Source organism: Rana temporaria, chromosome 11, assembly GCF_905171775.1.
Source record: "Rana temporaria chromosome 11, aRanTem1.1, whole genome shotgun sequence".
Taxonomy (NCBI): domain Eukaryota; kingdom Metazoa; phylum Chordata; class Amphibia; order Anura; family Ranidae; genus Rana; species Rana temporaria.
In genome coordinates, this window is record NC_053499.1 from 2,883,777 (window position 1) to 2,907,319 (window position 23,543).

Genomic DNA, 23,543 nt, shown 5'->3' on the forward strand with positions numbered 1-23,543 from the left:
ATTGCTCAAGGAACCCATAGTGACCTCTGGAGGACCCATAGTGACCTCTGGAGCAACTCCTAGTGACCACTGGAGGAATTCCTAGTGACCTCTGGAGGAACTCCTAGTGAAGTCTGGAGGAACCCCTAATGACCTCTGGAGGAACCCCCTAGTGACATCTGGAGGAACCCCCTAGTGACATCTGGAGGAACCCCTAGTGACCTCTGGAGGACCCCCTAGTGACCTCTGGAGGAACCCCCTAGTGACTTCTGGAGGAACCCCTAGTGACCTCTGGAGGAACCCCCTAGTGACATCTGGAGGAACCCCTAGTGACATCTGGAGGAACCCCTAGTGACCTCTGGAGGAACCCCTAGTGACCTCTGGAGGAACCCCTAGTGACCTCTGGAGGAGCCCCCTAGTGACATCTGGAGGAACCCCTAGTGACCTCTGGAGGAACCCCTAGTGACCTCTGGAGGACCCCTAACGTCCACAGAACTCTGGCCGAGCTAGACTTCTCCCGGATATATGAGCCTTCTATGTTTCCTCGTATTGTTGATGCCGGGAGCTCGGAGCATTTCGCACTTTTCCACCCGCTGAAGTTTTATAAAATTTGGAATGATCTGTGCGTTATTATTATCACCTCTATGAAGGTCCCTCCCGGCGGGTGACGGGCCCCGCGAGACGCGGGATAATCAGATTGTGTGCTGTGAAAGGTCAGGCGGGACGTGATGAGATTTCTGGAGATCGGTTCTCACTCTCAGTAATTGTTCTTAAGTTCCCAGCGGAATCCCGTCCCGGAGCCCCGGAGCCCCGGGGCCCTTCATACGCCTCCTGTCAATTGTGAAGGAGCAATATGGATTTTTTTTCATATCGAGCTATAAAATGACATTAGGATGGAAGTGATGGGCTTAAGGCAGGATTCTGGAATCTCCATTCACATTATCGCATTGCGGGAACGCTGCGGTGCGCGGGGTTTGCACAAAGTGACACATAATTGTGAAGTGGAAGGAAAATGATGCAAATAAATGTGAAAGGGGGAGGGGCATTTGTATGGCGCCCCCTTCACTCTGATACCCCCAACTAAAATCTAGTTGAAGCAATCGCCTTCAGAAGTCACCTAATTAGTAAACAGAGTCCACCTGTGTGTGATGTAATCTCAGTATAAATACAGCTGTTCTGTGAAGCCCTCAGAGGTTTGTTAGAGAACCTTAGTGAACAAACAGCATCAAGAAGGCCAAGGAACACACCAGACAGGTCAGGGATAAAGTTGTGGAGAAGTATAAAGCAGGGTTCGGTTATAAAAAAAATCTCCCAAGCTTTGAAGATCTCACGGAGCTTCTGTTCAATCCATCATCCGAAAATGGAAAGAGTATGGCACAACTGCAAACCTACCAAGACATGGCCGTCCCTCTAAACTGACCGGGCCGGGCAAGGAGAGCATTTATCAGAGAAGCAGCCAAGAGGCCCATGGTAACTCTGGAGGAGCTGCAGAGATCCACAGCTCAGGGGGGAGAATCTGTCCACAGGAAAACTATTAGTGGTCTCTCCACAAATCTGCCCTTTATGGAAGAGTGACAAGAAGAAAGACATTGGAGAAAGAAAGACATAAGAAGTCCTGTTTGCAGTTTGTGAGAAGCCATGTGGGGAGGGGACACAGCAAACATGTGGAAGAAGGGGCTCTGGTCACATGACACCAAAATTCCACAAAAACCGCTATGTGTGGGGGGGAAAACTAACACTGCACATCACCCTGAACACACCATCCCCACCGTGAAACATGGTGGTGGCAGCATCATGTGGTGGGGATGCTTTTCTTCAGCAGGGACAGGGAAGCTGGTCAGAGTTGATGGGAAGATGGATGGAGACAAATACAGGACAATCTTAGGAGAAAAGACTTGAGACTGGGGGGGGGGGGGGGTTCACCTTCCAGCAGGACAACGACCCTAAAGTACAGCCAGAGCTACAATGGAACGGTTTAGATCAAAGCCTATTCATGTGTTAGAATGGCCGAGTCACAGTCCAGACCTAAATCCCATTGAGAATCTGTGGGCAAGACTTGAAAATTGCTGATCACAGACGCTCTCCATCCAATCTGACAGAGCGTGAGATATTTTACAAAGAAGAAGAATGGGGCAGAAATGTCCCTCTCTAGATGTGCAAAGCTGGTAGAGACACCCCCAAAAAGACTTGTAGAGAAAGGGGGTTCTACAAAGTATACAAATGCCCCTCCCCCCCACACTTTTCACATATTTATTTGTATCATTTATTATTCACAATTATGTGACACATTGTGTCTCTCACATAAAATCCCAATAAAAGACATTTAGGTTTTTGGTTGTAACATGAGAAAGTGTGGGGAATTTCAAGGGGTATGAATACTTTTTCAAGGCACTGTATATATATATATATATATATATATATATATGGAGAGAGAGATAGAGATACACTGTATATATATATATATAGGGAGAGAGAGATAGAGATACACTGTATATATATATATATATATATATATAGGGAGAGAGAGATAGAGATACACTGTGTATATATATATATATATATATATATATATATATATATATATATAGGGAGAGAGGGATAGAGATACACTGTATATATATATATATATATATGGGGAGAGAGAGATAGAGATACACTGTATATATATATATAGGGAGAGAGGGATAGAGATACACTGTATATATATATATAGGGAGAGAGAAATAGAGATACACTGTGTATATATATATATATATATATATATATATATAGGGAGAGAGGGATAGAGATACACTGTATATATATATATATGGGGAGAGAGAGATAGAGATACACTGTATATATATATATATATAGGGAGAGAGAGATAGAGATACACTGTATATATATATATATATATATATATATATATATATATAGGGAGAGAGAGATAGAGATACACTGTATATATATATATATATATATATATATATATATATATATATAGGGAGAGGGGGATAGAGATACACTGTATATATATATATATATATAGGATAAGAATGCTGAATATAAACTAATAAACATGGAATTGGCCTTGTTCCTCTGTGTTACATTGTGGGACCAATTGATGGGGTTTGTTGTGTTTTTTTTTTGGGGGGGGGGGGGTCTCGGCCCCCCACCAATGAGAAGAAAGCCTCAAAAGTCAGATTTCTTCTCGGAGCATTTTTTTTTTTTTTTTTAATAAATAATCCACAAGTCTGGGGCCCGCGCTGGGTTGCCATGGAGACGGCTGCCTCCTCAAGGCTACGTGAATGCAGAGTGAGGAGGTCCTCTGCGCTCGGATCATCCTGCTACAAAACTGATGTGTGTGGTGGGGGGGGGGGGTGGAGACTCGCGTACGCCGATAATTAAAGACCTGATAGGAATATATTCTGTAAAGCCGCAACGGGATATGACGGGGGAGGGGCCTATCTCCTCTAAAAATCAATTTACAATCTCGGCAACAATAATGTGATTCAGTTGGATCTCTGAAGATGGAATTATCTTCTCTGTTTTCCATATGGATGCCGGACTCCAAGAGGGATTGATGTGTCGGCATTACGGCCTTTCAGCTGGGTTCTTTAAGGTTTGGAAATGGCATTTATTGTCAGCTAGGTCCAATGAGCTCTGGAAATGTCAGCTATTTTCAGCTACGTCCAATGGGGTTTGAAAAAAAATAATTTTTTTCAGCTAGGTCCAATGAGAATTGAAAATGTCGGCTATTTTCAGCTAGGTTCAATACGGCTTTGAAATGTCAGTTATTATCAGCGAGGTCCAATGAGGTCTGAAAATGACAGTTTCTTTCAGCTAGGTCCAATGAGGGTTAAAAATGTCAGTTATCTTCAGCTAGGTCCAATGAGGTTTGGAAATGACGACAGAGAAGACTGGGCCGCCGCTAAGAAGATAGCGGAGGAGCCCGGCAGAAGGAAGAAGGCACCGGAGAGCGGGAGAAGGACCGGAGACGACACCGGAGAGCAGAAGAAGAGAGCGGAGAAGTCGGAAGAAGACCCCCGAAGTCGGAGAAGAAGACCCCGGAGCTGCCTAATAAATGACTTTAAAAACCTGTGTAGTGTGTTTTTTTTTCTTGACACTTTTTTTCTCCAGGTTAATGGGTAGGGGTACAATGTACCCCATACTCATTCACCTAGGGTGGGGGGCCAGGATCTGGGGGCCCCCTTATTAAAGGGGGCTCCCGAATTCCGATAAGCCCCCCACCCGCAGACCCCAATGGCCAGGGTTGTCGGGAAGAGGCCCTTGTCCTCATCAACACAGGGACAGGGTGCTTTGGGGTGGGCGCCCCCCTGCCCCAAAGCACCCACCCCCCCATGTTGAGGGCATGTGGCTCAAGAGGGGGGGGTGCTCGCTTGTCCTCGTCCCCTTTCCTGACCGGCCAGTCTGCATGCTCGGATAAGGGTCTGGTATGGATCTTGGGGGAACCCCTATGCTGGCGGCCTAGGGGGGGTTCCCCTTAAAATCCATATCAGACCTAAGGGCCCCGGCATGCTCCTGGAGGGGAACCCATGCAGTTTTTTAATTTAAAATTTGGCGTGGAGTTCCCCCTCATGATTCATACCAAACACAGTGCCTGGAATTGGCGGGAATCCAAATCGGATCCCCGTCACTTCTTTTGCGCTCGCTGTAATGTGTTTTTCCCATTGCAGCCAGCGCGAGATGTACAGTAGCCTGTCGCCGAGAACCAGCGCGATGCGATTGCGCTGGAAACACATTCTCGCGGGCAGGTACTGTATGTCTATGTAGTTTTTGAAGGCTTGCCTGATTGGATGCAAATTCAAAGAATAGTTGAGGCTTGTCCTTGTGTTATATAGTATTGATGAATCTAAAGGATATTTCAGAGAAGTTGTACAATCAGATTGTAAAGTGTGTGGCAGGCTTCAGGCTTGGGATGAAGCTGTGTGAATGGATTGTGTTACAATGTACAGATTGATACATCAGATGTCGGGAGAAGAGAGATATGGAAAGGAAGGATTTGGGTTCCTGGTGCCCCCTGGTGGTGAGAAGCAGTTAATGGCGGCTGTAGGTGCCAGGAAAGGGTGTCAAGTCGTTTTCAAGGGCACCACCGGCGGTGTAAATGAAGAAGAATTCATGCAGTGAGGAGCGCCAGGGAGGCATCGCACTCCTACAATAAATACACATTAACCCCGGTGTCATCGGAGGACCAATAGGCTGAGCGCCGCGGCCTTGGGCTGAGCTGACATTGTAAATATTTAATGTACAGAGCAGAACAAACAGGATTGTGATGGAGGAGGGGCAGCGGGGCGGGAGAGAGAGATTCCTCCTAAGGACACCAACAATGGGCAGAAATCTGGAACTTCACATTACAGGATTCTTACGGGGCCATAGCCTCTCAGGAATAATTTTCACATCAATAAGTTAATAAATCTTAAATTTTATTGAATACAAAGTGTTAAAATCGAAAAACATAGAGGGCCAGATTCACAGTCAGCGGCGTATCTTTGCCCGGGCGTAACGTATCCGATTTACTTTACGCCTCCGCAACTTAGACGGGCAAGTGCTTTATTCTCAAAGCACTTGCTCTGTAAGTTGCGGCGGCGTAGTGTAAATCGGCCAGCGTAAGCCCGCCTAATTCAAATTTGGATCAGGGGGGCGTGTTTTATGTAAAACTACTGTGACCCGACGTGATTGACGTTTTTGCGGAACGGCGCATGCGCCGTCCGTGAAATTTCCCAGTGTGCATTGCTCCAAAGTACGCCGCAAGGACGTCATTGGTTTCAACGTGAACGTAAATGACGTCCAGACCCATTCACGGACGACTTACGCAAACGACGTAACTTTTTCAAATTCCGACGCGGGAACGACGGCCATACTTAACATTGGTACGCCGCACTTATGCCTCATATGGCAGGGGCAACTATACGCCGGGAAAAGCCTAACGTAAACGTCGTAACTTTACTGCGTCGGCCGCGCGTACGTTCGGGAATTTGCGTATCTAACTAATTTGCATACTCGACGGGGAAAATGACGGATGCGCCACTTAGCGGGCAAAAAAAAAATTACAGTTAAGATCCAACGGCGTAAGAGCCTTACGCCTGTCGGATCTAATGGATATCTATGCGTAACTGATTCTAAGAATCAGTCGCATAGATACGACGGGCCAGATTAGGACTTTTATGACGGCGTACATGGCGTTGCGCCATCGTAAGCCCTTTGAGAATCTGGGCCACAGACTTCAACAGGTTAAAAATACGGCATTGATGGCCAGCTAAAAAAATCTGGTGGGAAGAAAAATGAACAAAAAAAAAGATTTTTACGGTGCCATAGAACCTTGCAATGTAACAATTCCTTAAGAACGTCAGATTGGACGAAACGCGTCGGACGGAGTCTAAAAAATGATTTTTACGTTGCCATAGCCTCTCAGGAATAATTTTCACATCAATAAGTTAAAAAATCTTAAATTTTATTGAATACAAAGTGTTCACTGCCAGTGTCATTTACACAGTAATCAGTGCATTTTTAGAGCACTGATCGCTGTATAAATGACAATGGTCCCAAAATAGTGTCTGAAGTGTCCGCCATGATGTCGCAGTCACGATAAAAATCGCAGATCGCCGCCATTACTAGTAAAAATAATATAAAAAAATGCCATAAAACTATCCCCTATTTTGTAGACGCTATAACTTTTGCGCAAACCAATCAATAAACGCTTCTTGCGATTTTTTTTTTACCAAAAATATATATAAGATTACGTATCGGCCTAAACCGAGGAAAACATTTTTTGGGGGATATTTATTATAGTAAAAAGTAAAAAATATTGTGTTTTTTTTTCAAAATTGTCGCTCTATTTTTGTTTATAGCGCCAAAAAGCTCTATTTGTGGGCAAAAAAGGACGTCAATTTTGTTTGGGAGCCACGTCGCACGACCGCGCAATTGTCAGTTAAAGCGACGCGGTGCCGAATCGCAAAAAGTGGCCCGGTCATCGGGCAGCCAAATGGTCCGGGGGCTGAAGTGGTTAATTATACTTTGAATAATGTTCTGCACAAATTAAGTTTTGGTTATGGGTAGGTAAGTCGGTGGGTTTTTTCTTTTTTTTTTCTTTCTCTTCTAAAGAGGACATGATCAAGGACCCAGTGTGTTTTCTCCGCCCAACGTGTTTCGTCCAATCGGACGTTCTTAAGGGATTGTTACATTACAAGGATCTGCTGGATGGTAGACGGATGTAAATTCTATTCTATGTTTTTTTGTGTTATTCAAACACAAAATTTAAGATTTTTAACTTATTGATGTGAAAATTATTCCTAAGAGGCACCGCAAAAATCTATTTTATTTTTCTTGTTTTTTGTTAATTTTTCTTCTCACTAGAGTAGTTTAGAGGAATGGAATATGGGATTTGTCTGTTAGGCCTTGAGACCCAACATGGGGAAACAACAATGTACATTCTATGTTTTTTTTAAAGGTATCAGTGCAAAGATTTCTCCCAAGAGGCTATAGCACCATAAAAATCTCACTGAGAATCCACCCCGATGCGTTTCGTCCATACGGACATTCTTAAGGGGTTGTTAAATTACAAGGATCTGCTGGGTGGGGTGGGGGAGATCTTCTCTGAACTTTGACTAAAGCCGGACGTTTGGCACATTAAACGCCTTTTATTTATTTTGTATGTCTTTCAGTGGCAGACGCTCAGGCATGGTGCAGGAGCGTTGCCCCCCTAATCTATGCGCAGGGTGCCAGGCACGTGGATTTCAAGTTTTTTTTTCGAAGCACATGATTAGATCCTGAAGCACTAATTGGCTTTAAAAAAGGGTGGACTCGGGGGGGGGGGGCAGAGCACTGCGTCCGGAGCCCACCCAGCTGTGTGACATTAATATTCGCTAATGTCTTCCTGTTTCTCCTCCCAGCCAACCAGGAAGCGAGTCCTGAGACCCGATCGTCCCGGAGTCCTAAGACCCGATTGGCCGCGATTCCTAAGTCCTGATTGACCGGGAGGAGAAGCGAACGTCAGGACTCGGGGGGGGGGGGAGCCCTGAAGCCGAGACCTGGATGGGGTAAGTGTGGGGCTGTCGGGGGGCCTGGTGGGCGACAAGCGAGTGATGCGGCGATCGATTTGGGTTTTGGGTTGTTTGCCAGCGGTCATACATGCATATCCCATCCTGATGATTTCTTCCTTATTAATGAGTAATATTTGACTGCAAGTCCGGGTTTTATCAGCCAGGTAAGACATCAGACAGGCGGCCGTAACAGATCAACACTTTGGGTGTGAGCGTTTTGTACGCCGCAGGGGCTGTTCTCATATCCCACACTAACAACAGGTGAGCTTGAGGACAAGGTTGAGGGTCCACCATCAATGTGCAGAGGTGGCTCTTTAATTAGGCAAATTAGGCGGTCGCCCAAGGCCTCGCACTAACAGGGGCCTCGTGGCCGCCTAACCTACCCAATGCATTACCCCAGTTTTGAGGAACAGTGGACCTTAAAGGTGCTGTGCTCAGGCAGCATTAAAAGCCCTGACTCAGAAGCGGGGGCCGCCAACGTCCATAACAACCAGTGAATATAGGTGACACCACCCCTTGTGACGTCAATGACTCAGCATGCCCTCAGTCAATGACGTCACAAGGGGGCGGGTTCACCAGGTGACATCACCGGGTGGCCCCAGGCAGTTAGGTATTAAATAGCAGGATCTGGAGGCCGTCTTGTTAAAGAGGGCTTCCGGATTCCATTAAGTCCCATGTCCGCAGACCCCCCACAACCACCGGCCAGGGTTGTGGGGAAGAGGCTCTTGTCCTCTATTTTTCCCATCATTGGCGTGAGTGGGGCCCCATACCAAGTTTTGCCTCACAAAGCCTAGAGCCGCCTCTATCAATGTGCTCCACCCAGTCCTCAAGCTTCTCCGTCAGCCTCACCAAAAGACGGCCTCTGTATTTCTCTCAGTACAGGTTTGATATAAAATTTTACAAAGCACAAGCAAGTAAGAATGGTTCAAGTTCGTTGGATTTTTGTTTTCGGGAAATCAGGTGTCTTGTTGTCTATGAAATCATCAATTATTTTTAACATCTTTCCTATCTTCTCACATCTTTCCACGGCAAAGGAATGAGAGCAGCGATCCCCCAATCATCCAGCAGATGGCGTGTTTGCTCTAAAATCTCACACATCCATTTCATAGGCGAGGTATAGATTTTGGATAAAGGGCTAGCACATTTATTTATTTTTCCCACTTCTGTATAAATGATTAGAGATGTTAAATGTTGGCCCCCGGGGGCCACACAAATCCCTCGGCTCCTCTGTTCTTCCTTGTCAGGTAGCAGCCGGCCTGACAGGTTCCTCTTATTATACATTGCAGATTTACACCTCATCCACCATGGCTCACCCCAACGATGATGTCATTTTGTACCGGCACCTCCTTCCCTCTACATCCCCTGCACCCCATTTCCTCTACATCCCCTATACCTCCTTCCCTCTACATCCCCGGCACCTCCTTCCCTCCACATCCCCTGCACCTCCTTCCCTCCACATCCCCGACACCTCCTTCCCTCTACATCCCCTGCACCTCCTTCCCTCTACATCCCCTGCACCTCCTTCCCTCTACATCCCCTGCACCTCCTTCCCTCTACATCCCCTGCACCTCCTTTCCTCTACATCCCCTGCACCTCCTTCCCTCTACATCCCCTGCACCTCCTTCCCTCTACATCCTCGGCACCTCCTTCCCTCTACATCCCCTGAACCCCATTTCCTCTACATCCCCTATACCTCCTTCCCTCTACATCCCCTGCACCTCCTTCCCTCTACATCCCCTGCACCTCCTTCACTCTACATCCCCTGCACCCCATTTCCTCTACATCCCCTATACCTCCTTCCCTCTACATCCCCTGCACCTCCTTCCCTTTACATCCCCTGCACCTCCTTCCCTCTACATCCCCTGCACCTCCTTCCCTCTACATCCCCTGCACCTCCTTCCCTCTACATCCCCTGCACCCCATTTCCTCTACATCCCCTATACCTCCTTCCCTCTACATCCCCTGCATCTCCTTCCCTCTACATCCTCGGCACCTCCTTCCCTCTACATTCCCTGCACCCAATTTCCTCTTCATCCCCTATACCTCCTTCCCTCTACATCCCCTGCACCTCCTTCCCTCTACATCCTCGGCACCTCCTTCCCTCTACATTCCCTGCACCCAATTTCCTCTTCATCCCCTGCACCTCCTTCCCTCTTCATCACCTACACCTCCTTCCCTCTACATCCCTTGCACCTCCTTCCCTCTACATCCCCTATACCTCCTTCCCTCTACATCCCCTGCACCCCATTTCCTCTACATCCCCTGCACCTCCTTCCTTCTACAGCAGGGGTCTCCAAACTTTCTAAACAAAGGGCCAGTTTATTGTCCTTCAAACTTCAGGGGGGTCACACTGTGGCCAGCAAGGGTGGAAGTTTTTCTGCCATCAGTGGGAGTAAAAATGGCCACATTTGGTAGAAATGGTTCCCTATTGTTGGTATCAGTGGGAAGAATAGTGCCCAGAGGGCCGGATAAAAGCAAGAAAGAGGCCACATCTGGCCCCCGGGCCGTAGTTTGTAGACCACTACTTTACATCACCTGTATCCTATTTCCTCTACATCACCTGCACCTCCTTTCCTCGACATCCCCGGCACCCCCTTTCCTCTACATCCCCAGCACCCCCTTTCCGCTACACCCCCTGCACCCTATTTCCTCTACATCCCCTGCACCCTATTTCCTCGACATCCCCGGCACCCCCTTTCATCTACACCCCCGGCACCCCCTTTCCTCTACATCCCGATACCTCCTTTCATCTACACCCCCGGCACCCCCTTTCCTCTACACCCCCAACACCCCCTTTCCTCTACATCCCCGGGACCCCTTTCCTCTACATCTCCTGCACCCCATTTCCTCTACAGCCGGGGTCTCCAAACTTTCTAAACAAAGGGCCAGTTTATTGTCCTTCAGGGGGGGCCGCACTGTGGCCAGCAAGGGGTTTTTCTGCCATCAGTTGGAGTAAAAAATACCACATTTGATATTATGACCACATCTGGCCCCCGGGCAGCAGTTTGAAGACCACTGCTCTACATCACCTGTACCCTATTTCCTCTACATCCGCGACACCCCCTTTCCTCTACATCCCCTGCGCTTCCTTTCCACTACATCCCCTGCACCCCCTTTCCTCTACATCCGCGACACCCCCTTTCCTCTACATCCCCTGCACTTCCTTTCCACTACATCCCCTGCACCCCCTTTCCTCTACATCCGCGACACCCCCTTTCCTCTACATCCCCTGCACTTCCTTTCCACTACATCCCCTGCACCTCCTTTCCTCTACATCCCAACACCCGCTTTCCTCTACATCCCCTGCACCCCCTTTCCTCTACATCCGCGACACCCCCTTTCCTCTACATCCCCTTCACCTCCTTTCCTCTACATCCCCTGCACCTCCTTTCCTCTACATCCGCGACACCCCCTTTCCTCTACATCCCCTTTACCTCCTTTCCTCTACATCCCCTGCACCCCCTTTCCTCTACATCCCCTTTACCTCCTTTCCTCTACATCCCCTGCACCCCCTTTCCTCTACATTCCCTGCACCTCCTTTCCTCTACATTCGCGACACCCCCTTTCCTCTACATTCCCTGCACCTCCTTTCCTCTACATCCCCTGCACCCCCTTTCCTCTACATCACCTGTACCCTATTTCCTCTACATCCGCGACACCCCCTTTCCTCTACATCCCCTGCACCTCCTTTCCTCTACATCCGCGACACCCCCTTTCCTCTACATTCCCTGCACCTCCTTTCCTCTACATCCGCGACACCCCCTTTCCTCTACATCCCCTGCACCCCCTTTCCTCTACATCCCCTGCACCTCCTTTCCTCTACATCCGCGACACCCCCTTTCCTCTACATACCCTTTACCTCCTTTCCTCTACATCCCCTGTACCCCCTTTCCTCTACATCCCCTGCACTTCCTTTCCACTACATCCCCTGTACCCTCTTTCTGCACATCCCCAGTACCCTCTTTCCATCTACATCCCCTGTACCCCATTCCCTCTACCCCCCCTGCACCTCCGACCCTCTACATTTCCTGTACCTAATTCCATCTACCACCCCATTTCCTGAACACCTCCTGTACCCCCTTCCCCCTATAACTACTACCAATCCATTCTGCAGTGGGAGTCTCATCGATCATCGATCATTGGTCAGTAAGGTTGCTCTCACTCAGTGAAGTTTGGCCTCCAAGTCAGAGAAAGTCAATCCCGGGTAAGAAAGTGAAACTAAATCAGAGAGCCGGGGCACAGAAGAGCCTGTTCTGGGTGATGGTGGGTACATCACACATCATGTAGCTAAGGTACACTTTATATGATACATATAGAAATAAAGCCCTGTATGTGGGAGCCCCCTGTGCCCCAGGCATTGTGGGTAATGTAGACATCACTGTCCCCAGCCAGAGGATGTTATGCTGCGAGTTCCTCTTTGTCTCGACATCTTCCCATTCAACAAACATAAGACCAGATAATAGCCCTGGCTGTGTTCCTATCTCCCCGATCAGCCCGGTGTCCTCTCCGCCTCAATCGTCTTATCCATGTAATCACTTATCCCTCAGAGGCCGCAGACACCAATCTGCCTTCCTGAAGCCGTCGTGATGAATGGGGGCGCGATATTACAGATTGGGAGCTGCCGACACTTAATAAGACCGTGTCACATTGAGGAGATGATTCAGACGTATTGGAGAACACTCTGAGGCGATTACACCGTAATTCAGTGCGGCTTCAGGACCGAGCCGTCATAATCTTATTACTGCGCCATCGGACACCGAACACTCTACCGTATCTCCACTCACTGCATAGACCACCCATTTTCAACCAGGGTTCCTTCAGAGGTGGCTAGGGGTTCCTTGAACTGATTGACCTTCAATTATTGGAGCCGGCATAGTTCTGGGGCCAACACCACTTGGAAGAGTCATCAACAGGACATAATGATCTTTTGATCTCTTGTTAAGGGTGCTATCAATGTAGGGGGCATTTTTACCACTGAGCCTCAATAAATTACTTTTAGTAGGGGTTCCCCCAAGACCTGAAATGTATTTATATATCTATAGAGGTATAAGCCAAATATAAGCCCCAATCATGATGGCCAATGGTCCCTCAGAGGTGGCCGATTGACCTTCCTTTACTGGTGCCTGTGACTTTTCCTTAAGGTTCCTCTAACGTGAAAGTTCCTTCAAGGACTGCGCAGGCGCAAACTTGCCGACGAAAATCTCCGAACCTCGCCCGGCATCCAGGCTCATTCTTTAACATGCCCGTGGATTGGAGGATGTTAAAAAAAGAGCCAGGAGGCCGAGCGAAGCGAGGACGTGAGGCCGACTGGGCACTTTCCTCGAAATCCACGTCGCCCTGGATGCCGGCCGAGGTTCGGAGATTTCCGTCGGCAAGTTTGCGCCTGCGCAGTCCTTAAAGGAACTTTCTCGTTAGCCGGAACCATATCGGCAGATCAGATTGCGCCTGCGCAGGAACTTTCACGTTAGCCAGAACCAGCTCGGCAGATCACCGGCATAGCTCCTGGGCTAGGGGTTCCTTGAACTGATTGACCTTCCATTATTGGAGCCGGCATAGTTCTGGGGCCAACACCACTTGGAAGAGTCATTAACAGGACACAATGATCTTTTTATCTCTTGTTAAGGGTGCTATCAATGTAGGGGGCATTTTCCCATTGACCACCAATGTAGGGGGCATTTTGACCACTGAGCCTCAATAAATTACCTTTAGTAGGGGTTCCCCTCAAGACCTGAAATGTATTTCCTCTGGGGTAAAGGGTTGAGAAAGGCCAACATAGACTGAACTAAGATTTGGCATCATCATCTATAGAGGTAGAAGCCAACCATAAGCTCCAATCACGATGGCCAATGGTACCTCAGATGTTCCTTAAGCAGTGGCTAATTGACCTACCTTCCACTACTGGTGCCGGCATAGTTCCTGGGCCATGCATGGGACATTTTTCCCACTGACTACCTATGTAGGAGACATTTTTCCCACTGACCCTCAATAAACTAGTTTTAGCTGAAGTTCCCTCAAGACTCGAAATGTATTTCAAGGGTTCCTCTGGGATTAAAGGTTGAGAAAGGCCGACAATAAACTGAACGTAGACTCTGCGCCATCATCTGTAGAGGTGGAAGTAAAGTATAAGCTCCAATCACGATGGTCAATGGTCCCTCAGAGGTTCCTTAAGCAGTGGCTGATTGACCTTCCTTTACTGGTGCCGGCATAGTTCCTGGGTCAACACCACTTTGCAGAGCCATCGACATGTCACCAATGATCTTTTTATCTCTTGATAAGGGTGGTATTCTGACCACCAAAGTAGGGGACATTTTTCCCACTGACCACCAAATTAGGGGACATTTTTCCCACTGACCACCAAAGTAGTGGTCATTTTTCTCACTGACCCTCAATAAACTAGTTTTAGCTGAGGTTCCCTCAAGACCTGAAATGTATTTTAAGGGTTCCTCTGGGATTAAAGGTTGAGAAAGGCCGACAATAAACCGAATGCAGACTCTGCGCCATCATCTGTAGAGGTGGAAGGCAACTATACGCTTCTCTCACAATGGTATGTGGTCCCTCCAGGGGTTCCTTGAACTGTGGCTGATTCACCTTCCTTTACTGGTGCCGACATAGTTCTGGGACCAAAGCCACTTGGCAGAGTCTTTGGCATGACATCAATGATTTTTTTATCTCTTTTTTAAGGGTGGTATTCTAACCACAAATGAAGGTGACATTTTTCCCCCCTGGCCACCAATGCAGTGGACATTTTTCCCACTGACCTTCAAATAAATACTTTTAGTAGAGGTTCCTTCAAGACCTGATATTTATTTCAAGAGTTCATCTGGGGTAAAAGGTTGCGAAAAGGTCGGCCTTGACTGCGCTTAGGCTCGGCGTCACCTGTAGAGGTGGAGGCCAACCATAACCTCCCATCGCGATGGTCAATGGTACCTCAGAGGTTGGCCAAGTACCACGATGATGATGAGCTGAATGTAACTGGGTTCGGTTATTGATGGGGTCGTAGAACATTACTGGAGTTCAGGTGTCAAATTCCAACCCAAAAGAACTCAATGGGAGCCAGAGGCACGAGACTCATTGCAACAAAATCCATTCATTATGGGTCTTCTTCTCGAATCTCGGTGATCTTTGTGTACTTCTACCAGATCTGTGAGGTAATCCAGTGAGACTTCCTGTAATAAAGACCGCCCACTGCTGCTCTCTCTATGTGCAGGGTGACTGGTCTTGTCTCCGCCCCCTCCTGTAGTTTTCTTTAAGTAGCTTATAGTGGGTGGTGCTTGATGGCCCCTCCCACAGCTCTGCTCTCTCTCTCCTTGTGCAGGGTGACTGATCTTGTCTCTGCCCCTTTCCTGCAGTTTTCTTTAGGCAACCTCTAGAGGGTGGGGCCTAATGAGCCCCTCCCACAGCTCTGCTCTCTCACCTTGTGCAGAGTGACTGGTCTTGTCTCCTCCCCCTCCTGTAGTTTCCTTTCTATACCTTATAGTGGGTGGTGCTTGATGGCCCCTCCCACAGCTCTGCTCTCTCTCACCTTGTGCAGGGTGACTGGTCTTGTCTCCGCCCCTTTCCTGCAGTTTTCTTTAGATACCTTATAGTGGGTGGTGCTTAATGGCCCCTCCCACACCTCTACTCTCTCTCCTTGTGCAGAGTGACTGGTCTTGTCTCCGCCCCCTCCTGTAGTTTTCTTTAGGCAACCTCTAGAGGGTGGGGCCTAATGAGCCCCTCCCACAGCTCTGCTCTTTCACCTTGTGCAGGGTGACTGGTCTTGTCTCCGCCCCCTCCTGTAGATTTCTTTAGATACCTTATAGTGGGTGGTGCTTGATGGCCCCTCCCACAGCTCTGCTCTCTCTCTCCTTGTGCAGGGTGACTGGTCTTGTCTCCGCCCCCTCCTATAGTTTTTCTTTAAGTAGCTTATAGTGGGTGGTGCTTGATGGCCCCTCCCACAGCTTTGCTCTCTCTCACCTTATGCAGAGTGACTGGTCTTGTCTCCGCCCCCTCCTGTAGTTTCCTTTATATACCTTATAGTGGGTGGTGCTTGATGGCCCCTCCCACAGCTCTGCTCTCTCTCTCTCCTTGTGCAGAGTGACTGATCTTGTCTCCGCCCCTTTCCTGCAGTTTTCTTTAGAAAAACTTATAGTGGGTGGTGCTTAATGGCCCCTCCCACAGCTCTGCTCTCTCTCTCCTTGTGCAGGCTGACTGGTCTTGTCTCCGCCCCCTCCTGTCGTTTTCTTTAGGCAACCTCTAGAGGGTGGGGCCTAATGAGCCCCTCCCACAGCTCTGTTGTCTGCGCAGGCTATGTACAGCACAGTGATGATGTCACTGCTACTTTTACAAGGTAATATCTGGGATTGCAAAGGCAAAGGGATTTTCTTCGATTTTTTATAGCCAGATGGAGGCAGCAAACGGAATAGCAATGAGAAATTGCGGCGGGCGCTCTTAATGCATGATGGAGGGGGGGGGGGGAGGGGTGATAGAGGCGATGGCGGGGCTCCAATCATACAAACTCGTATCATAAATGAGGTGCGTGTTTAATTTTCGCAGGGCGGCCTCGGGCGAAGCGTCGCGCCGATTTATAATGTGCTAATGTACTAAACAGACATCAATCCCGCTCAGCGGCCCGAGCCGCGCACATCACTCACTGCTAATGCCTCAAATCCCCGAAGAGACGTCCCGGCTCTGTTACCAAGGCGACCGGATTACGCCCCATCCTTCAAGTCGGGTTAGCGGCCGCAGGAACCCGGCGCGGCCTCGCTGCGCGCCCCCAACCAAGATCGATCGATGCCCAACGCCGTCCGGCTAAAATCCAGACGTTGCTTTTCCTACTGAATAATTCAATGGGGATTATTGTCCCCGGTACGAGACCGGCCGCCATTTTATGGGTGGGATCTTCCTGTATTCATCATTGGAAGCTTTACTTCATCACCGGAGTCCCCCTTATAACAGGTTCCCCATCGGAGTCCTTCCTTACATTCAGTGTCCCCATCAATGCCCCCCTTACATCAGGGTCTACTTCAGAGCCCACATTAGAGTCCGCCCTTACATCAGGGTCCCCATCAGAGTCTGCCCATACATCGGGACCCCATCAGAGTCCCCATTTACATCAGGATCTACACCAGAGCCCATATTAGAGTCCCCCTTACATCAGAGCTCCCATCAATATTCCCATTACATCAGGGTCTATATCAGAGCCCCCCCCTTATATCAGGGTCCCCATCAGAGTCCCCTATTACATCTAGTGTTCCCTCTTACATTAGAGTCCCTATCAGAGTCCCCCTTACATCAGGAACACCATCAGAGTTCCCCTTTACATCAGGGTCTACTTCAGAGCCCACATTAGAGTCCCCCTTACATCAGGGTACCCATAACATCAGGGTCCCCATGAGAGTCCGCCCTTACATCAGGGTCCCCATCAGAGTCCACCCATACATCAGGTCCCCATTTACATCAGGATCTACACCAGAGCCCATATTAGAGTCCCCCTTACATCAGGGCTCCCATCAATATCCCCATTACATCAGGGTCTATATCAGAGCCCCCTTATATCAGGGTCCCCATCAGAGTCCCCTCTTACATCAGGGTCCCCATCAGAGTCCCCCTTACATCAGAGTCCTCTCTTACATCAGGGTCCCCATCAGAGTCCCCCTTACATCAGAGTCCCCTCTTACATCAGAGTCCTCTCTTACATCAGGGTCCCCATCAGAGTCCCCCTTACATCAGGATCCCCATCAGAGTCCCCCTTACATCAGGGTCCCCATCAGAGTCCCCCTTACATCAGGATCCCCATCAGAGTCCCCCTTACATCAGGGTCCCCATCAAAGTCCTCCCTTACATCAGGGTCCCCATCAGAGTCCTCCCTTACATCAGGGTCCCCATGAGAGTCCCCTTTACATTCAGGGTCCCCATAAGAGTCCTCCCTTACATCATGATCCCCATCAGAGTCCCCCTTACATCAGGGTCCCCTTCAGAGTCTTCCCTTATATCAGGGTCCCCATCAAAGTCCTCCCTTACATCAGGGTCCCCATGAGAGTCCTCCCTTACATCAGTCCCCTATCAGAGTCCTCCCTTACATCAGGGTCCCCATCAATATCTCTTGTTACATCAGCATCTACATCAGAGTCCCCCCTTACATTCTGTGTCCCCATACAAATGTCCCCCCCCCCTTACATTAGGGTACCCCTCAGAGTCCCCTCTTACATCAGGGTCCACATCAGAGTCCCCCTTACATCCAGTGTCCCCACTGTTTTTTTCCCCAGAAAGCAGAGACCCTGAAAAAAATGTATTATAACTAAAATATTTAAAATACAATTTAAAATAGAATACAAATATAAAAAAAAAAAAAATGTAAATAATAAAATCAAATTTAAAAGAAATCATTATAAATAAAAGAAAATATTTAAAATATGATATTTTTTCTAAAATGCAGAGACCCTGAAAAAAGTTATTATAACTAAAATATTTAAAATAAAATAAAAATATAATTTTTTTTAAAATTAAAATAATAAAATACAATTTAAAATAATAGTCGTGGAAGCAGATTTTTATGTCACACAATATTAGTGTAACAGTCTATCAATTTAAAAAAAAAAATAAAAAAAATGGACCAAAGTAAATTTTTAGGGCACACAAATACATTCCCCCTTTTTTTGGGTACAATATAAAAGAGACTCTGCGTCAAGTAAATAGATACCAAACATGTCAAACCTTCAAATTGCTACAACAGCAGCAAACTTTTCTGCTGTGACTTGCTACATTGTTGCAGCCTGTTTACCGGGGGGGGGGGGGGGGCATTCCTCCTACCTGCAGCAGACTGATGACATCATCTCAGCCTAGGCAAAACCACTGACTGGAGTTTCAGGACAGTTTTATGACTGGCATTTTAGACTTCACTGGCTACATGCTAACTCGCCAGGTAATGAAAATCAGAAGTAAAATGTCAGCCATAGAAGTTCTCATCATATCTCCCCTTCAAGGCGCAGTCCACTTACCCTGATGAAGAGGATCTTCTCCCCCACTTTGTACCTCCCCTGAGATAGACGTTCCACGCAGAATTTGTTGGGGCATTTACATGGAGGGTCCTGAGAAATGTGCTGCACCTGAAATACAAGGGGGGGGGGAGGGGGGAGGGGGGTTAGGCTGCGGTTCTGCTGACAAAATATGAAAACTTCCCTCTAAAACAGTGGTCTCCAAACTGCGGCCCGGGGGCCAGATGTGGCCCATTGCTTAATTTTATCCGGCCCTTGGGGTGCTTTTTTATTCATTGGCACCAATGATGGGGCAGAATTCCTCCCAATTACCCAAATAAAGGGGCAGAATTACTCCCAATGACACCAATGATGGGGCAGAATTCCTCCCAATGATAGGGCAGAATTCCTCCCAATGATGGGGCAGAATTCCTCCCAATGATGGGGCAGAATTCCTCCCAATGATAGGGCAGAATTCCTCCCAATGACACCAATGATGGGGCAGGATTCCTCCCAATGACACCAATGATGGGGCAGAATTCCTCCCAATGACACCAATGATAGGGCAGAATTCCTCCCAATGATAGGGCAGAATTCCTCCCAATGATGGGGCAGAATTCCTCCCAATGACACCAATGATGGGGCAGAATTCCTCCCAATGATGGGGCAGAATTCCTCCCAATGACACCAATGATGGGGCAGAATTCCTCCCAATGACACCAATGATAGGGCAGAATTCCTCCCAATGATAGGGCAGAATTCCTCCCAATGATGGGGCAGAATTCCTCCCAATGACACCAATGATGGGGCAGAATTCCTCCCAATGATGGGGCAGAATTCCTCCCAATGACACCAATGATGGGGCAGAATTCCTCCCAATGATGGGGCAGAATTCCTCCCAATGACACCAATGATGGGGTAGAATTCCTCCCAATGACACCAATGATAGGGCAGAATTCCTCCCAATGATGGGGCAGAATTCCTCCCAGTGATGGGGCAGAATTTCTCCCAAAGACACCAATGATGGGGGATTTTGTACTCATGATGGCCACAGTCCGGCCCCCTTAAAGTCTGGAGGACAGTAATCCGGCCCTTTGTTTAGAAAGTTTGGAGACCCCTGCTCTAGAAGGATAACAATACAGCTGGAGCCATGCGCTTCACTCAACACGGTCTATTTCTACAACATTGTTTATAAACATTGTTCAAACAGGAGATAGAGAGATACAAAGTAACATTTTGTTTACTCTATTTACTATTATATCTACAAATATCAGAAGGATGAGATTTTGTATACAAAGTCCCATTAAAGCAACCCGACAAGTTAAAAAAAAAAAAACGTTTTTGTTTGTTCCATCTGTTCCTATGTAACGCTTAGTTTACCCTGATCAGCTCCAATTAACTCCTTCTTCCCCTTCTCCTCTTAACAATTATTTTAACGATTATTTTCCTGATGATTATTTTTTATCTTATGTTTCTACCCATCGCATTCCTATATCCTTACTGCGTCATCTAATAGCTTCCCGGCGCTCTTCTTTCCAGACGCGGACTTTGTGGGGGAAGGGGACGGGGACGGTGTCGTCGGGGTCGATAGCGTTTCTTCCTGTTCAATCTCCTTCTCCAGTTTTATCAAACCAGGCGGCTCCAGGCCAAACCTGCCAATCAGAAAGAATGATTAGTTTACAGTAACAGCCTATAGACAGCACAGCTACCCCCAGCTTGTATCTCACAGACATGTGACTGGGGGGGTCACCAAGGAGGGGCTGAGAGATTCACACACCTCTGGGACTTTATCTGTCCTCAAAGCAAATGCAAAAAAAAAAAAAAAAAGAGAAGAAAGTTGAAGCCCCCAAATCAAGAACATTTATCAAAAGTATATATATTTTTTTTAAGAATTGTGACAGTACTACTTATAGCCAACAGGTGGCGCTGTAGAACAGCCACAATTAAGCAGCACCTGTCACCTGTAAACACACCTTGAAAATTCACTAATCACAGTAAGGGGCGGGTTCAGATTGGTCTGACATGCGCTGCGACTTCGAGAGCACAAGTTGCACGACATGTCAAAATCAATGGCTTCCTATGAGAGCCGTCCTAACTGGTCCGCCTTTGAAAGTGCTCCCTGCACCACTTTGGCACGATTTTAGCCCATTGATTTGAATGGAAGTCGGATCATCAGCTTAACAGATCCAACTTGTGGCTCCCCTCTCCCCCCCCCAAAGCACCTTGTCCCCATTATAATGAAGACAAGGGCCTCTGCTCCAAAACCCTGGCCTGGCGGTGGTTTTGGGGGTATGCAGGCAGGGGGTTTATCGGAATCGAGAAAGCCCCCTGTCATGTGAATGAGTAGGGGGTGGAGGGGGCAGGATCTGGGGACTTTCAGATTCCTGTAAGCCCCCCTGCCTGCAGACCCCCAAAACCACCAGGCCAGGGCTTTGGGGCAGAGGCCATTGTCCTCATCAACATGGGGACAAGGTGCTTTAAGGGGGGGGGGGGAGCCACAAGTCGGATCTGTTAAGATCTTGAGGGGAACCCCATGCCAAAAAAAAAAATACTGTTGGCCCCCCCCCCTTCCAAGACAATACCAGACCCTTATCCAAGCATGCAGTCCGGCAAATCAGGAAATGGGGGGACGGACGAGCATCCCCCCTTTTATACCAAATCCATACCAGGCCCTTTGAGTCTGGTATGGTATGGATCTTAAGGGGAGCCCCATGCCAAATAAATAAATATGAAAATGGTGTTGGGTCTCCCCACAACATCATACTAGACCCTTATTCAAGAATTCAGCCTGGCAAGTCAGGAAACGGGGGGGGGGGGGGGGTAGGGGGATGAGTGAGCGCCATACCAGGCCCGTTGAGTCTGGTATGGATCTTGAGGGGAACCCCATGCCAAAAAAAAATCTTGAGGGGAACCCCCTGCCTGCAGACCCCCACAACCACCACCATGCCAGGGTTGTGGGGCAGAGGCCCTTGTCCTCATCAACATGGGAACAAGGTGCTTTGGGGGGAGAGGGGAGCCCCCCCCACCTCAAAGCACCCCCCCCCCATGTTGAGGGCATGTCGCCTGGTATGGTTTAGGGGGGCTAGCTCACCCCCCCCCCTTCACTGCATGCTCAGACAAGGTTCTGGTATGGATTTAGGGGGAGGGGGACTCCCATGCCCTTTTTCTCTTACATTTTGGCATGGGACTCCTTTTAAAATCCATACCAGACCCGAAGAAGGGGGGGCTCATTTGTAGAATAATGCCAAAGACGTTGCAACGCGACGGTTCAAACAAAGACATTTTCTGCCGCGTCCCATCCTTCCCGCTATCGCCCCGTGTTGAACGCAGGCTTCCACCGGATTGCAATGTGTGCGGTCGGCGCGCCGGGTGCCAACGTCAGGCGTTATTAGAAGCGGCGGTCTCGCCTGTTATTGCAGCCGTCGGAATGAAGCGATTCGGCGGAGGGAACGGCTACAAGAAAATTCCATCGGCTTCCTGTCTGTCTGGCCTCTGGCCGTAAATCTTGGAATTCCCTCTGGGCTGCGGGCCCGACACCTGCACATAAAAAAAAAAAGAACCTGCTGGAGGAGCCAGAGCTCGCGCCTGCCCAAAATCGCAGCGATATTACACAGCGCCTCGTCCGGCCGCCCGCTGGAAGGTGGCGGGAAAACGCATTCGGCTATTTATAGAATGACGGGAAAAATAAAAAAAAATGGAAAAACGAGACGTTCTCAGATCTAAAAAAATCTCTGCAGGAGACGGAGGAGCCACCGGTCCTGAGTTACCCTGGAAAGCCATGAAAGACAAAAAGCTTCCCGTCAATTCTCTCTCCCGATATTTTACATGAAATAACTTTGCAGATATTGTAATTCCAATCGCCAGATGCCCCTCCGACATTTCCAAATGCCACCCATACAACGCTCACGCAATTGCCGGCAAAAAACTTGGTCCATGGGAATTCTGGGTGGTGTGGATTTTTCTAAAAAAAATTTTTTTACAAGAAATTCTACTACAAATTTAAAAAATTTGGGGGGGATTATTGTTGTGAAGGTTTTAATATTAAAGCGGAAGCTCCACCCAAAAGGGGAAGCCTTTTTGGCACCTTGTGTGGGGGAGGGTGAAGCGGGTACCTGGTTTTGACAGGTACCCGCTCACACTTCCTGCTGAGGTCACCATAGCCCTCAGCTACATATCCAAATCATTGTCAACCACCCTTCTCTGCCAATCCCTTCACTGGCTACCCTTCACCTCTGCTCTGAGCGACATTACCAATCACTAAAGGTCCACCCACCCCCTCTGCCAATATATCCACTGGCTTCCCTTCACCCCTGCTTCAAACTCCATCACCAACCGGTCCACCCACCATCTCTCTCCACCAATCCTTCCACTAGCTTCCCTTCACCAACCACTCAGTGTCCACCATCTCGCTCTACAAATATCCCCATTGGCTTCCCTTCATCTTTGCTTCAAGCTCCTTCACCAACTGCTTAATGACCACCACCCCTCTCTACCAATCATTCCACTAGCTTCCCTTCACCTCTGCTCCGGGCTACATCACCAAACTGTTCAGTGTCCACCATTTTGCTCT

At 48.3% G+C, this 23,543-nt stretch overlaps 1 protein-coding gene across 1 annotated transcript in view; it reads right to left on the bottom strand.

The window, feature by feature from the left end:
* GAS2 (growth arrest specific 2) overlaps positions 1–23,543 on the bottom strand; it is a 72,375-nt gene that overhangs the window by 11,457 nt on the left and 37,375 nt on the right. The window contains 2 exon segments of the mRNA XM_040327900.1: positions 18,998–19,105; positions 20,475–20,625. Coding sequence (XP_040183834.1) covers positions 18,998–19,105; positions 20,475–20,625 — 259 coding nt within the window.